Source organism: Lissotriton helveticus, chromosome 6, assembly GCF_964261635.1.
Source record: "Lissotriton helveticus chromosome 6, aLisHel1.1, whole genome shotgun sequence".
Lineage (NCBI taxonomy): Eukaryota > Metazoa > Chordata > Amphibia > Caudata > Salamandridae > Lissotriton > Lissotriton helveticus.
The window spans coordinates 1,555,043,785-1,555,061,094 of NC_136067.1; the positions used below are offsets into that span (position 1 = coordinate 1,555,043,785).

The 17,310-nt window shown below is 43.9% G+C and overlaps 1 protein-coding gene across 1 annotated transcript in view; it reads left to right on the forward strand.

The window, feature by feature from the left end:
• Positions 1–17,310, forward strand: part of ECT2L (epithelial cell transforming 2 like) — a 449,543-nt gene that overhangs the window by 74,122 nt on the left and 358,111 nt on the right. Inside the window, exons 4-5 of the mRNA XM_078649356.1 lie at positions 1,981–2,233; positions 9,646–9,773. Of these exons, the coding sequence (XP_078505482.1) occupies positions 1,981–2,233; positions 9,646–9,773 (381 nt within the window). The remainder of the gene's footprint in view (positions 1–1,980; positions 2,234–9,645; positions 9,774–17,310) is intronic.

Genomic DNA, 17,310 nt, shown 5'->3' on the forward strand with positions numbered 1-17,310 from the left:
CAAGTAATACATTTTACAAAATGCCCTTCCGTACACGTAACCTATAATGTTACATACACAACAGTATAACCCAGTGGAAGTAAAACATGTAACTGATTAACTATTCTTCAAAACTTATTTCTGATAGATAGGCATCTGATATCTGCCATAGTCACAGCTATATAACTAATTTTAGCACATTCACCGGGGCATCACAGGGTCCCGATGGTAAGGGTGTTGGACACTCTCTCTTCATAGAATATTTAATTAATTGCAAGACCGATTAGCCCCATCTATTGTAATACTCTCTTGTGACTATAGATAATTAACCTTTCCTAGATATTTAATGTACACCAACTCATTCCAGAAGATATTTTTCACATAATACAGTAACTACGTCCGGGAGACTAAACTTAAAATAAACATCTGACAACCCTCTTCGAATGCAACTAGTACGCAAACAAAAAAGTGTAAGCTAAGTTAGGCTAAAAAGTTAAGATGATTTAGACGTCTAATGTGAAGTGGGGTGGGGAGCAAGGAAGCATTAGTTTGGGAGGTTTTCTGTTATTTTGTTTGAGTTGAATCAGATTAGTGTTCCTCGCTGGCCCGGCCAGATGGTTGTAAGCAATGGCATTTGTGTCATGGAAATTGATAAAGTTAAACCATAAAACTGAATTTCCAGACATTTAGGCCTTTTGTTGTAAATGCTTTAGATACATTAGGGCATTCAAGAAACACTAGGAGGGAGACCTGGATATAAGCAAAAAAGAGTGATATGAGGAAAGGCAGTTTTAGCCAAGCTCCGATTGATTCAGTCTCCTTATTTGCATCAAACATTTATTCAAAGAAGACCACTATGGAAGAAGAAACACAGCCACTTCCCAAACGGTCTGAGATGTCTCAAGGAGCTGGGACGTTTCTTCCAGTCTGTTTGGATCTGCAAAGTGATCCATAAAGGTTTTAGGGTTTGCAAGGGTGCTGGGCTGGGAATTGGAGTTGGGACCTAAGTGGTCTCTTTTGGGTTTTGTTGCAAACTTCGACTTGGCCAGAGACGCTAGAACACTGCTAACCATGGGTCTAATCACAGCTAACCGAGACATATCGAAACCCTCTAGAGGTAAAAGAGGCACTGTCGGGGGCAGGAGTGGCTATGCATTAGATGTTGGAAGGACTATTAAGTCTGGAAAGAGGTTGCCATAAAAATATTTGAAAATGGGTTGCGAGCATGGCAGAATATTTTAAAGTGGCATTGGAGGGAAGACATGCTGTATCTTTATAGTATTTTATTCATACGAGACGTGTGTGAGAAATAGTGTGAGCATGCTTGGGCTTGGTGTGGGTTCCTGTCATGGAATGACTGAACATCCTTCTTAACCTACTGAACCTATTTTAGTTTTTTGCTGTTGTGCATGCTTTAGGTAAAGTGGCAGTAGAAAGGCTTGGTGTGATGTTATGTTAAAATAGTTTTTTTTTAAGAGTGCACTGTCATCCAAAGCTCTCTCGATGCTGAAATGGTTGAGGAAGTGCAACTAACCCATGCAGTATTTACACAATGTGTGTAGAAAGAGTAAGCTAGTGAAAAAGAATAGTTCATGAGGAACGAAATTAAAAGATTAAAAGTGGAAACCTTATGAGACTGGTTTATTATCCGAACTGAGAATAACTTCTAGTACCTAATATATGTGTATATCTTACACTTAGAAGCCTAATCTATGCAGTACATACATCATCCTACTTGTACCTAAATGTATTTTAAAAACATTACTACATCAGTGGAGTTTATGACATGCATGTTTGTCTCTTTTTGTTACAGCCCTTTGTGAATTTGTAACCTTGGCTAGAAGACCATGGAATGGTCTATGGAAAATAATGCTGTCTTTTCAGGATACATGGCTATTGTGTTTATACATTGTTGCGGAGAATATATTTTTTCTGTGTATTTTCTGCAAGAAAAATATTGAACAATAACTAATTTCGATTCATTTTATACCCGTATTAAAGGATTGCCTGTGGATTCCTAAATGCACAAAGTTTGGATGGTTTTTGCCCTATGCCCCACCAGACAATGAATACAGCGCCTGGAAGCGACATTATATTGCCTGTGCAACCAGCCTGGATTATCTAACCCCACGAGAGGCTGCAGATATCTATGGGACTCTTAATGAACCCAAGGAGGCCAGTGAAGAGCAAGAGGAAAAGCAAAGAGAAAAATTGCTGCGAAAAATGCTGCGGGAGAGATTAGCCCTACATAAAAGTAAGTAGCAATTAACATGTCTTTTTTCGCCGTTTTTGTATCCACTCTGATTATGCACAATCCATAGTTTATCCTAAAAAATAATTGCAGGGACCGGGTCCCAAAGTGTGTCTTAGAAGCCAGCCACCAGCATTGCAAAATGTCGGCTTGCAGAATATCAAAGCTGCCTAATCGCGAATTATCCTCATGCATCTTTCTACCAACAGCCTATTCCTGCTGTTTCTTTATCTCACCCCTCCAGATTGTGTTTCATTGCTGCTTTCTGTCCATGTCGCTGTATTCCTATGTTTTTTTTCCTATTCCCTTCTCGCTTTTATGTCTTGCTTTCTGTTGCTCTGATAATGAAAAAAAAAGTCCCTGTCCCCAAAAATGAGTGCTGGTGCCCACCACCTGCAAGCACCAACACAAATTAAGAAATGATTGTGTTTTAGCGGATATCAGTACTTTAAAACGAAACCGTAAGCAAACAGTTTCTCAACAAAGCTGACCAAAGAAAATGCTTCGAAAGAACAATATACTATTAAGAATAGTCACCTGTTATTCACTTCAGAACTGTGCTATTACGAATATCATTTATTTTATACTTTTCAAATCTTAGAAGTGTATATATTGTTGTAATGTTTCATTAGCAAAGTCCTACATAATTCTGGGAACTGACTGCCAAAGCTGAATGAAACCCAGTAGGAGACCTATACAAATTTCTGAGAAATTGCATAAGCACTGCAATGCAGTTAGCTGGCTACATATTTGCTCTCTAATACTTCCATATTTAGTATTTTCATCTGTGAGAACCTCTTTTCCACTTTGTAGCAGAGCCAGCAATTGGTTCCAAAAATAGTTACAAATCAGATGTGCCCAGAGCTGCATGGCCTGTGCAGACCGCTTCCATTTGCAGACAGAGAAGCTTACCCTAGTTTTACAGTGTGGCTTGGAACCTGTAGTCATGTGTACTTTTTAATGTGCCTTCATGTTGATGTGGGTTAGTGTCTCCTTTACATCTGGTACTTAGGAGAGGAACGATTGTCTTTTGATCGCGAAACAACGGCCCCTTCTCTGACCACCGAGCTTAGAATGGGGCATAATATTTTCATAATGCATAATACTGCCAAGGAGTCGTTAAAATGGCGATGTTCTGCTCTTGTTGCCACTTCTGACTCAGCAGCGAGACCCCATGCTTCTACGTCCCTTCCTGAGGTGACCAGACACACACATTTAAAGAAAGCACAAAAAGCATTCTGCAAGGACATAAACACTGCTCTTTTGTTTAGTTGTGCCTTAGGTTATCTGGCCTCCTTTAGACAGACCTAAAGAGACAATACCCCAAGCCACTATGTTGTCTTTGACTCAATACCCCAAGCCACTATGTTGTCTTTGACTCTTTCTCTACCGGAGCAATGTGATTGGGAGCTAGTTGAAATCCCAGCAATGACCTAGACACCAATTAACTTTAGGAAGAAGAAGTCAATTTTCAAAGTTTAAGTCCCTACCATAGTGTACATGTTCATTGAGCTTCTCTTTGTGATCTACAGTAGGAATAGTGTTTCATGTTAGACGTGGAGACTGCTAAGCAGCTAGTATTAATTAAGGAAGGACATGGTTCACAGGTGAGTCAGAGTTTTGGGCTAGGAGTTACCAATGCATGTGTAGGAATTCCTCCATACTACTGCTCTCCTGTCACTTGGGTGAAAAGTGAAAATAATAATATTCTAGTTTTTGGAAGAACCTTATTTCTCCGTCACAAAACAGGAACAGTTATAGGCAAGTCCTTTAGTTTCCTTTTCCTATCACCATTCAAGCCTTGGTGAGTGGCATATTTCTCTAAAGCGTTGTTATCCTTAGCTCCTTCATTTGTTTTCCAGGAAGGCTAGATTTTTCTGAAAGATAAAAAAGAAGTTGCCTGCACAAAACTGTCCTAAAAAATTAAACCTCTAACTTTTATAGAGAGGGCTCCAAAATCTTGGAATTTTTCTCTCTGCTATGGTAAAAAAAACTATTAACAGGATTACAGCAAACTCAACATAATACTAATGCTTTCCACATATATGGTCCTTTGTTTGGTGTAACTCAGAGCCCTGACCAAGCACACCTTAACCCGCCCATGAAATGATAGCTGGACTGTGTTTGGCTAAGAGAAGATCTTCCTTTCCTGGCTTAACAAGAAGGTGCTAATGACCTTATTGTTTGCCTTTGTCCAGAAGCTGGAGAGCACTTACCTTGTGGCAGGCGGCCCTCTCTAGCTCCATGACTTCACCCAGAGGTTGTTATTGAATGTGGATTATCTTTTTTCCCACCCAATCGTCAGCTGGGGTTTGTGCTGGTTAAGAAGGACATAGGCAGTTAACAGTATACAATTTACCCTATTCTCTTCTACCCTGCCAAACAGATTGTGTACCTTCAGATGACTTGGGGACTGCACCAGAAATCATCTGTGGCAAACATTCACCTATACAAATAGTCGATGTAGAAGTGTCTGGGCTGTTGACTCCTATCAGAACCTCCATTTATGCACTAGGCAAAAAAATCCAGTGACGTCCTGGCCTTTGACAGACACAAAAAGAAGCAGCACCCACAGAGAAAAAGCGACTAAACATTGCTATTTTCCCACCTACTTCATGACAGTGGCAATAAACCTTTTGTTTCTCTGTATTTATTGCAGAGACATTGACATGATATTGGTATTGCAATTGTTACAATAAAGCCTATTAGGATATGGATTGATCAGGAGTGTAATATCAGCAGTCTTTATCATTATGCAGAGCTAGCACTATATATGAGATCACTTGTGACATCACATTTAAATATTATTAACATCATTGCTAACATTGATTAGACTGCAGACAATTGCTGTTTTCCAATTCTATCCACTGATAGGGAAATGTTGGCTTATTTGCTTTAAATAATACTTTGAGCAGCTGGGCACGCTTTGTCAAGGAGTTCTTGGTGTAGGACAACAGTAAAGCCTAAGCCCACATCTTGCACTGAGAGCCAGCTGAATATGGCTGAAGGCCATGTTCAGTGAATTCTGGTGCCTGGGGATTGTGTGCAGCTTGTGGATTTTGAGGACTTGTTGACAGAACCCATACGCCTAGCCAAAGGCCATGCCCACCAGACACAGAGAGAAAGGTGAGACAAATTGCAAGCACTTATCCTAAAAAGAAAATCTATTAATCTTTTGTTTAAATGATGTAATGGTTCCATCCAAAGAATCAAAACGAAATGAATCCGTTAGGATTAACCCAGACTTAACACTTCACGTAAACTCGCACAGAGGACATCACAGAAAGCATATTTTTTGATAATGTGTTGTCATCAATGGTGACATTTCTGAGATCACAATTTAACCCGTTCACTGTGGCGCAAATTTTCCCTCTGAGCAGGCGGATTCTACGTGTGCGTAAATTGGGCGGCCCGCAGCCGTCCAACGCATACGCCCAACTCAGACGGCCGGGGGCGATCCGACGCATGGAACACGTTAAATCAGTGTTTGGAGAAATTATGATCAAATAGCTCGCCAGTGGTTTTATGTGTTAGATTGTAATCACAAAGTCCCTTTGGGAAACACAGGTCAGTACTTCCCAGATTTCCTAAGGGTTGTGTAGAGGTGATGTAATGGAAGTAATGGCATCAGTAGAACGTGAAATGTTGAAGTTACTATGTGAGAAGTGACAGTTTGAGAAATCAGTTGCTTGGAAGACGCGAAGCGCTTAGTCGCATAATCAAGGAACTCCTTCAACTTCCATTTGTGCAGTGTGTTACTACAAACAAACAAAGTTCATGATCTTTTGCATTCCTTAGTCAAGAAACCCATCAACTAACTGGAAATAAGGTTCAAATCTACTTTTGTACACCACAATTTTGAGGATGATTTCTGAGGACAATTTTAAAGCAGATTAGTTTGAGATTTCTGCTTATATCCTGGATCCTGAACTGTGAGTTAGATTTGCACCCAATGTGTGGTTTCAAAGAGCAGGCCTATAAAGATGGCCAAAAGCACAATCCTTTTAGATATTGATCCACCCCCGCATTAGATCACCAAAGGATATCATGCCTTAAACAATAGTACCCTCTCAGTGTTCAGTCATGAACACTCACACTGCTCTTTACACATAATCTGCCAAGCTTGTTTAGGTGATGTATACATTCAAAACTAATAACCCCTAATGTTTATTAGCATTTCGTTAAAGCAATCAAAGACAGTACCCTCTCTGGGGTCATAGCATTGATAGAGAGTGCAAAGTTGTATTTCTCATAATGGTTGACCTGGCTCTAGTCTCAAGGGGTAGGGCTGGTCGTATCAAAAGTGACAGAAAAACAGTGTTATTAACATTCCCACAAACTTTCCTTTTCCCTCCCTGCCCATTCAGGAGCAACCCAGTGAAGCAGCTCCCAACAGTGTCTCATGGACAGAGGAAGTATAATAACCCACCAAGAGATAGCCACATGTTCCTACTCTTGGTGTAGGACAACAGTAAAGCCTAAGCCCACATCTTGCACTGAGAGCCAGCTGAATATGGCTGAAGGCCATGTTCAGTGAATTCTGGTGCCTGGGGATTGTGTGCAGCTTGTGGATTTTGAGGACTTGTTGACAGAACCCATACGCCTAGCCAAAGGCCATGCCCACCAGACACAGAGAGAAAGGTGAGACAAATTGCAAGCACTTATCCTAAAAAGAAAATCTATTAATCTTTGGTTTAAATGATGTAATGGTTCCATCCAAAGAATCAAAACGAAATGAATCCGTTAGGATTAACCCAGACTTAACACTTCACGTAAACTCGCACAGAGGACATCACAGAAAGCATATTTTTTGATAATGTGATGTCATGAATGGTGTCATTTCTGAGATCACAATTTAACCCGTTCACTGCGGCGCAAATTTTCCCTCTGAGCAGGCGGATTCTACGTGTGCGTAAATTGGACGGCCCGCAGCCGTCCAACGCATACGCCCACCGTGATGTCAGACAGCCGGGGGCGATCCGACGCATGGAACACGTTAAATCAGTGTTTGGAGAAATTATGATCACATAGCTCGCCAGTGGTTTTATGTTTTAGATTGTAATCACAAAGTCCCTTTGGGAAACACAGGTCAGTACTTCCCAGATTTCCTAAGGGTTGTGTAGAGGTGATGTAATGGAAGTAATGGCATCAGTAGAACGTGAAATGTTGAAGTTACTATGTGAGAAGTGACAGTTTGAGAAATCAGTTGCTTGGAAGACGCGAAGCGCTTAGTCGCATAATCAAGGAACTCCTTCAACTTCCATTTGTGCAGTGTGTTACTACAAACAAACAAAGTTCATGATCTTTTGCATTCCTTAGTCAAGAAACCCATCAACTAACTGGAAATAAGGTTCAAATCTACTTTTGTACACCACAACTTTGAGGATGACTTCTGAGGACAATTTTAAAGCAGATTAGTTTGAGATTTCTGCTTATATCCTGGATCCTGAACTGTGAGTTAGATTTGCACCCAATGTTTGGTTTCAAAGAACAGGCCTATAAAGATGGCCAAAAGCACAATCCTTTTAGATATTGATCCACCCCCGCATTAGATCACTAAAGGATATCATGCCTTAAACAATAGTACCCCCTCAGTGTTCAGTCATGAACACTCAGACACTGCTCCTTACACATAATCTGCCAAGCTTGTTTAGGTGATGTATACATTCAAAACTAATAACCCCTAATGTTTATTAGCATTTCGTTAAAGCAATCAAAGACAGTACCCTCTCTGGGGTCATAGCATTGATAGAGAGTGCAAAGTTGTATTTCTCATAATGGTTGACCTGGCTCTAGGCTCAAGGGGTAGGGCTGGTCGTATCAAAAGTGACAGAAAAACAGAGTTATTAACATTCCCACAAACTTCCCTTTCCCCTCCCCGCCCATTCAGGAACAACCCAGTGAAGCAGCTCCCAACAGCGTCTCATGGACAGAGGAAGTATAATAACCCACCAAGAGATAGCCACATGCTCCTATTCTCATCAATGTAAAGCGTCAAACCAAAAAGAGGATGCCTTGTATGAGAAACAACATGGAAGAAGCCCAGGGCAACTCCACGCAGAAGCAGTATAGGCGAGCACCTTTTGTTGAATAGCTATACCCCAATGAAAGAAAAGAGGAGGTCCCAGGGGACTCTTTGAAGGAGGAGGGGTATTCCTATGAGGTTCACCAATTACAGTGAGGAGAAATGCCCAAGTGCTTTTGTTATATCACTTGGATGGAGGTACCACAATTAACCTGATGGATTCTAAAATTAAAGTCCATAGAACTACCATTTGACTGTGTTTAAGTCTTTATTCTTCTTGATGATCAAAATATGAAGATAACAAGTTCATACTCCCAAGGCTTTATTAAGTAATATATACAATGTAATGGATTGGCCAGCGGCCACATCAATAAATACCGGAAAATCTCCAGCCTAGAAATGTGGTAATTTACTGTGATTCAACATTGCAAGAATCCGATTTCAGTATGAGATATTATCATCAAATTCACAGGTTATCATTACGGTATGAACCTCTCACATCAGATGGCAAGTGTGAGTGTTTCTTGATTTTCAAGGCCTGCAAAGAAGTCGCCAAAGTCCCCCTGGTGGTATATGGGCAGGAGTTCAGAATCCTTCATTCTTGTGTCCTTCCTTCCTATTCCTCTTACCAAAATCTCCTCTCTTTAAGCCTACTGATGTGGTGCCATGTGGTTGGTCTAGATGTTGATCACTACCTGGCCGCTTACTCTTTGTTCTCTAAAACACGCAGCGTACTGTAAGCATATACGCAATCCTAGACTTGCATTATAGTAAACCTCATTATGATCTAAACCCTGTCCTGCCTCCAGCTAATGGCCGAAAGAAAGGTTTTAGCTCTAGAGTATGCCTATGTCTGCTTCTCAATTTGGCAGTCTCACTGGAAGTACTTAAGTTTTATGTTCGTGGTGCATTGCCTTGACAGAGTTCTTTTTTTGATGTTAGCAGTTAACATAAGCTTCAGAAATACAGAATTACTGTTATTGAATACATTTTAAGAACCTACATTAGGATTTGAAGCCTGTTTTTCCAGGATTTGTATTCTCCCCAAATGTACAGTGCACAATCTTAAAACAAAGACACTCAAATGTAATATCTATAAAGTAAATATCTTCGTAAAGTAGAACTTTGTTTTGAACAATTACACATTGTGAAATGTATTCCTTAAACATCACAAAGTGCAAAAAGAGTTACTGTTTTTTTTTTGCTAACATACTTTTAAGATTTTGAAGTTATTGATGGAAAGCATTGTGTGTTTCAATGTGGATTGCTTCCAGAATATTCTTTCCCTAGTTTGCATACATTGATGTTTGCTCTGTGCTTCTTAATGTCACTCAGAATACACTATGATTATTAAATAACAATATCTCTGCTGTTTTTTTGTTCCTTTTAGAAGAATTATTCAAATCACGGCCTCCGTGGATGAGTAGAACTTGGAATCCTACACTCCTGAAGTCCAGTTTGCAATCTCAAGTGGTTGCTGACCAGACAGCCCTTAGAGATGCCTTGTGGCTACTTGGGGTAATTATTTTCATGAATCCCTTGATATTTAACAACTCCTGGTATTCTTTTTAGATTCACTTATATCTGACAGCGGAGAAGGATGAGGTATTTGTTGGTTACCGTGGCCTGTTGATTCTTAGAAACGAGTAGAGCGCAGATATGCAGTCATTCTCTGCATGGAGCAAGCAGCAGCCACTCTTGTGAGGCTCATATTGGTTGTCGAACTTCTTTCTTTCCTCAGCAGTTTATGATGAGTGCAACAGCTTGGTAATGGACAGAGAGCTCCATCCCTTGCGGTGAAAATTAATTCCCTGTGGTCTGATCAATGAGTTGCAGTCCTCGGATACAGTGAAGGCAGAGTCAGCAAAAGTTCTCCATCTTCCTCAAGCTTCATTGGGCAAGTTGCTTCTTCTTGTCCACCTTAATTCTTTTTTTTTTATTAACAATGCTCATGAGACCATACAGTACTTTACAGTGTCTATATACCACATTGGGAGTTATCAAAAGAGTTAACAGGAAAATAATCGTCCTGGAACCACAGGGGCTATCGGCAATCTCCATCACTTCTCCCCCTCTATGAGTGCTCCATTTTCTCTGTTCTTCCACCAGGGCACCCACACTTTCCTCCATTTTTCAGTACACCCCCTACTTTTGTATATAGTATCTTCAGCCCTTTGGCACCAGTCGAGGTCCCGCTTCCATTTTTCTCATTGCTGGGGTATCTGCGCTCCCCACCCCCTAGCAATATTTCATTTCGCTACTCCCGCTGCCAGGGCCAGACATATTTCTACATACCTAGACCATTCAGTGTCCCCTTAAATCATCAATAAAAGCCACTTCGGCTCCATCTGATCTGTCTCTCCCACTACACCAGACATGGTGTCAGTGACCTTCGTTGAGAAAGGGATAATCTCCGGACACTCCCATAGGATATGAAAGAGGGTGCCCTCCTGTTGACAAGAGGGTTCCCTCCTGTTGACAACCCCGTACATATGACGCCGTTTGGCTCCTGCCCCATGCATAAAGGTGTGTGCGAGGGTAGTAGGTACGGTGAAGGTTATTTAGCTGCACCAGTCTGAACCTCAAATGGTTTGGAGTCTGTCAAGGACTCTGGAGCGCATCCTGCCAGTCTTCTTCTTCTATGCTTCCAGGATCTTTGGCCCAAGCTGCTCTAAGGGTGACTAGGGGATCGGGAATATTATTTATTCTTTTACGATAGATTGTAGATGTGGGTTTCTCTGTTATGGGGTGAAGCAACAACCTATCTTCAATCGGGGTGTATTCCGGAATGGATGTACCACTCGGTATATGGGATCGTAGGGCGTGCAGGAGTCGTATATGATGATCTCTCTGTGAGTGGTGTAGGTTGTATTCCCTTTGGAGGTACTCAAAGGAGCGGGGGGAATCCCCTTACCAGACATCCCCTAGATATTCAATGCCAATCAATTGCCACCCCTAAAAGCCTGTTAAAGCGGTCACCGCCCGCAATTGCTCCCCTAGCCACAGTGGTATTCTCCTGGTCAGTGTGCCCGTCCACCCTAGAAGTTTATTAGCCTCTCTCCAACACTGCAGCACTTCCCTGGTGTGCTCAGGCTATGCTGTCTGTGGCCGTGGGGCATAAAGAAGAGGTTCACAATTGTCCCTAGTCATAGCCATTCTTTTCTACCCTGTAGACAGGTTCGCTGCTATCCGTATACACCCAGTCATTTATCCCTGAAGTTGGTAGGCCCAGTAATATAATTTGACATCTGGGAGCGCCAGTCCTTCATCGAATACTCCCCTTTGTAGCTTATGCAACGCAATCCTAGGGGACACTCTATCCCACAACAAGATCCGCACCGCCTGTGATATTTGTTTAAACACGATTGGGGGAACAGGGTATGGTGTGTTCTGTAAAATGTATATGAGCCCTGGCAATGTAAGCATTTTAAATAAAGCTGCCCTGTCCATGAGAGAGAGTGGAAGGGTATGCCAGTGACATACATCGTCACTCAGACGATTCAGCTGGGGTTCGAGATTTCTAGCAAAAAACTCCTTGTCTCGAATAACGTAGACTCCTAAGTATTTAAACCCCTCGATAACCACCGGGCCGAATATCGAGATGGGATTCGAGGGGGATGACAAGACAATGGGAAAATCACGGACTTCGACCAGTTGATGGTATAGCCAGAATAGCTGTCGAACAGCTGTAAAATATGTAACACTTGGGGTAGTTGGGGTGAGTGGGGTTGACATCCAGAACGACACTCAACGTTAAAGATTTTGGCTGTTTTGTTTATAAAAAAGGTCAATTGTGGTCATGCAAATGTATAACTGGATACTGCAGTGGCCTCTGGGGTACAGAGCCCTGCGTTTATTGTGCAAATTGACAATAAAGTTTGTTTAAAAAAAATATGTAACACTTGGGCCATCGAGTGGTATTGTCTCCCCAATTGAATGATATCGTCGGCGTAGAGGGATATCCGCTCTTCCCACCCCTCAGTCACCACCAGGCCCCAAATCGTGGGGTCCCTCCTGATCCATGGGCCAGTGGTTCCTATGCAAATGCGAAGAGGGGGGAGATAGGGGGCAGCCCTGCCTGGTCCCTCTCCATAGGGAAAAAGCCCTAGATATTGTCCCATTGACCCCCACACGGGCCTTTGGATGTTCGTAGAGGAGTCTTACCCAACTGCAGAAGATCGTACCAAAGCCTAATCTCTGGAGTACCGTGAACAGATAGGGCCATTCGATGCTATCAAAGGCCATCGAGGCGTCCGGTGCCATCAACCCAGTTTGAGTATCCCCAACACCTTCCGTCATACATAGCACCCCATATAGTCGGCGTAGAATATGGCTGGTGCTTCTACGGGGCATAAACCCGTATTGGTCAACGTGTACCAACTCCGTTATAACAGACACCAACCTATCCGCCAGGACTTTGGCAAGAACCTTGGCCTCCACATTTATTAGAAATATTGGACGGTAAGAATCGCACTGGTCCGCCGGCTTTCCTGCTTTATGAATCACTACAATCATAGCTTCTCTCTGATCAGGGGGGAGCCTCCCTGACACACGCGCCTCATTAAACTTCTTAAGAAGGGGGGCTATTACGATCGTGGCTTGTTTTTTATAGATCGCTATTGGAAGCCTGTTAGGCCCGGAAGCTTTCCCTGATTACAGGGAGTTTAGAGCATGACTAAGCTCCTCCTCCGTAAAATCTGCTTCGAGCCGTTTAGTCATTTCCGTTGACAACATGCATAGTGTGAAGTCCAGTAGAAATTCTGCACAATCATTCTCGGTCCTAGTGCATATTGGAGAGTATACTCGCTCAAAATGTGCCGTGAAGGCCTCTGCTATGTCCATGTGAGTCGAGCAGAGAGAACCAGATGCATCCCTCACTCCGGACATCCACGAGCGGTCCCTATCACAGCATTGCAACCATGTTAGTAGGTTCAGTGCCTTGTTGCCCACATCATAAATCCGGTGCTGTGTGGCCAGCATCTGTGGCGGAGGTCCACAGAGGAGGTAGTTGCACTATCACCCTCCAGATGCTCAATTTCTCTCTCCAACAGTCGGATCTGGAGAGACTCTTCCTTTTTCTGCGCCCCAATTAGCGCCTGAGCTAATCCCCTCAGCACCGTCATATAGGCCTCCCACAAAGTAATTTGGGACTCCACTGACCCTTGGTTCTCCTCAAAGTACAGCTTGGAACCCTCACAAAGTTTCCCCTCTATTGTTGGATCCCAGAGGCGCCACGGATCTATGTAATGTAATGTAATGTCACATTTTTATAGCGCGGCTATCACTCCAAGGAGCATCTTGGCGCTGTGTATCGTAGCCAGATGGATCAGGCCGCTGACAGATGGAGTTCAGAAGTCCTACGCGCTTATACTAAGACATTACAAGCTGTATCAGTGAGTGTAAAGATCCATGTTTTCAGCCCTTTCCTGAATTGGTTCTCAGTGGTGCATTGTCGCAATTTTGGGGGAAGCTTGTTCCAAGCCCTAGATCCCATCACTACAAGGGATTTTCCTCCCTTGGTGGACCACCAGTAGGTTCAGGTTTGATGACCTAAGGACCCGTGAAGGTGCATAGCGCCTGAAACCATTAGCATGATATTTAGGTCCTTGCGAATGGAAGGCTCTGAAGGTGATTACCAGCAGTTTAAACAGGATACGCTTATGTATTGGCAACCAGTGGAGGGCTTTGAGCGCGGCCGAGGCGGACGACTTCCTTGGCCAGCCGAGGACAAGGCGTGCGGCTGCGTGCTGGACCATCTGCAGTCTGTGGAGCACGGATTGATTGGCTCCCACATACAGATTATTGCAGTAATCCAGCCTAGATGTTATCAGTGCAACCGTCACCGTTTTCCTGGCATCCAAGGGCAGAAGGTCAAAGAATTTTCTGAGACCTCTAATGATGTTAAAACAGGTGCCAGCCACGGTCACGGCCTGTTGCTTAAATGAGAGGGAGTCGTCAAACTTGATGCCCAGATTGCGGGCGGCAGCAATGGTATTTGGGGGGGCTTCTGCATCTTCCGGCCACCATAGTTTGGGTGAAAACAAGTTTTGCTGCCCGAATGGCAGAATTTCGGTTTTACCCGAGTTACACTTAAGATGATTATTCCTCATCCAGTCAAAAGTGGCTGCGAGGCAGTTTTTAAGGTTTTCTTCTGCTCCGGGCAGCTCCCGGTCCAGTACTAGGATAAGCTGAGTGTCGTCAGCATACGAGATCGTACTGATCTGAAAAGAAGAAATTAGTTCGATTAGGGGGACCATATACAGATTAAAAAGTACAGGGCTCAAACTGGAGCCCTGCGGCACCCCCGACATCAGAACCTTCTCCTCAGAGCAGAACTCGCCTCGTACGGTAACTTGCCGCCTCTGGTTAAGGAAGTTTGTTAGCCATGCCAGTACAGTTCCTGCTATCCCTGATGTTACTAGACAGTCGATCAGTATGGTATGTGACACTATCAAACGCCGCCGATAGATCAAGCAGGATCAGTACGGCTTTCTTCCCCTGGTCGATGGCATCCCGCACGGTCTCCACAGTGAAGAGGAGGGCAGATTCTGTCGAATGCTGGGCCCTAAACCCTGCCTGATGGGAATGCAGAATATTATTTCCTTCTAGAAATTCAGTGAGTTGTTTATTCACAAATGTTTCGGTGAGTGTAAATAACACTGGAATTAAGGAGATGGGGCGAAGGTTAGAGAGATTTGCCGGATCTACTGAGGGTTTTTTCTGTAAAGGTTTAACGGCAGCTAATTTCCAGTCACTAGGTATCTCGGCGGTAGCCATTGATGTGGTAATGATAGCATTAATGAGAGGATTCACCGAGTCTATTATTGCTTGTTGAAACCGCGGAGTAGAGGGATCAAAGGGTGAGCCCGATTTACTAGAAAGGATGGCTAGACGGGACTCCTCTAGCCCCACAGGGCAAAACTTTTTAAACCGGACTCTTTCCGTGTCCTCCCCATTCATCCCATCCAGGGGGGGAGAGGGGGGGGCGCCGGTTGAGGAAAGTCTCTGATTATGTCCTGTATCTTTTGCTCGAAATGGTTAGCAATGACATTACATAGAGTCAAAGAGGGTGGAATGTCTTGCGAAAGTACTCCAGGGTTCCTATAGCTATTGACTTTCCTAAAAATTTCTTTCTGTCTATTGTCCGCGGAAGAGATGGCTTCCAGATAGTATGCTTTTTTTGCAAGTTTAATCAAAGCGTGATACTGCCGCCGAGCCGATTTGTAAATACTGAGCTCGGCCGTATCATAATTTCAGCGCCATCTCCGTTCCAGCGCTCTAACTTCGCCTAATTTTTCCTTTAAAAACAATGAGAACCATGGTGCAGAAGCTTTTTTCGCTCCGTGTGTCTTGCCTGAGCTTGTGGGATCCAAAGACCCACTAAGCCCAGTGATCCAATCACAGAAGCGTTTATTATCAGTTAGCATATGGCCGGTCATTGTGGGCTTGCTGCTATCTGCTATCCGGGTTGGCAATTAGCTTTTTCCAGCCGGGTTTGGCTTGCTCACCTGATTTGCTAGCGCCTTTCCCTGGCGGGTTGCCTTCCACAACAAGCTCAAATGGGATGAGTTTGTGGTTGGACCATGTTTGTACACAAGGAGGCTTAACCCTCAGAAGGACTAAATTGGAACAGACACGGTCAAGCATATGCCCCGCTTTGTGTGTGGAGTCATGGGTTAGCAGAGTTAGCCCAAGTACATTGATTATATCCCTGAAGCAGCCCGCCCCCGTATCAGTGGTCGAGTCCAGATGCACATTTAAATCTCCTAACAGTGTGAAATTAGCAGATCTAAGGGCAAGGTCGCTAAGAACCTCCCCGATGCTTTCCAAAAAATCTTTTGGAGGACCGGGTGGGCGATAGACTAGCGCACCTGAGAGTGCAAAGGACTCATGAATCTTTAGACAAAAGGCCATACTCTCCGCCCCTTTGATATCTGGTAGTTCATAAGTGGTGCACTTCAGGGTATCGCGATAGATAATAGCGAGCCCCCCCCCCCCACGTTGCTCCTGCCTATCCAGTCTTTGAATTAGGTAGCCCGGCGGGAGAGCCCGTGCGATATCTGGATTGCACTAGACTTTCAGCAAAGTCTCTGTAATAAGAAGCCAATCGAGCTCTTCTTCCGTGATTAGATCGAATATATGTGACGCATTCTTACACATTGATCTGGCATTAATAAGCCCCCCCCCCCCGAAGAGCAAAGGAGCCTTTATTCCCTGAGCAAATCTGTTCAGGGGCCACCACTGTCTTGCAGTGCCGACATCCGACAGGACCTTCCCATTTATCTATCTTTAGCACGTTATAACACCGGGGGGCGCCTTTATTTAGGGATAGTATGAACTCCCTGGACAAGCCCTGTTTAGAGGACTGTTGGACAGCATGATCGGCCCTCAGCCCGGTGGCATCACGGACGGGCACAGACGGGCTTACCTTTGGCGCACCTTCGTGCGCCCGATGCGCGCGTACGCTGTGCGACGGCTCCATGTGAGCTTTAAATAGGAGGCTGCTAAGGGTCCTAGTGTAACCACTAGACCGTCAGGTCCTCCAAAATGGCCCCCGGAAGTGAGTGTGCTTCACTTCCTCTGTTCCGCGCTAGCTGACTCCCTCCACAACAAACAGCACAAGCTGCGGTGGAACGGGGAGATAGGCGGTGTCTAAAGCAGTAGGTTCCCCCAAATGATATTATTCCAATAACGTGCAAACAACATAAATTGCTAACGTTTTTTAAAAGCTGTACTGTGCAGAATATCGATCATTCAAACCACAGACAAAACTGAGATTTTAAAATGCAAAAAATGCAGATTTTAGGCAAATACACAAGCCGCGACCTCAGCAGCGTGCTAGGGACTTCAGTATCCGTTATTACTGCAGCGCGCCAAGAATGCTCGCCCTAAATATGAGGCTGCTAAGGGTCCTAGTGTAACCACTAGACCCTCAGCTCCTCCAAAATGGCCCCCGGAAGTGAGTGTGCTTCACTTCCTCTGTTCCGCGCTAGCTGGCTCCCTCCACAACAAACAGCACAAGCTGCGGTGGAACAGGGGGATAGGCGGTGTCTAA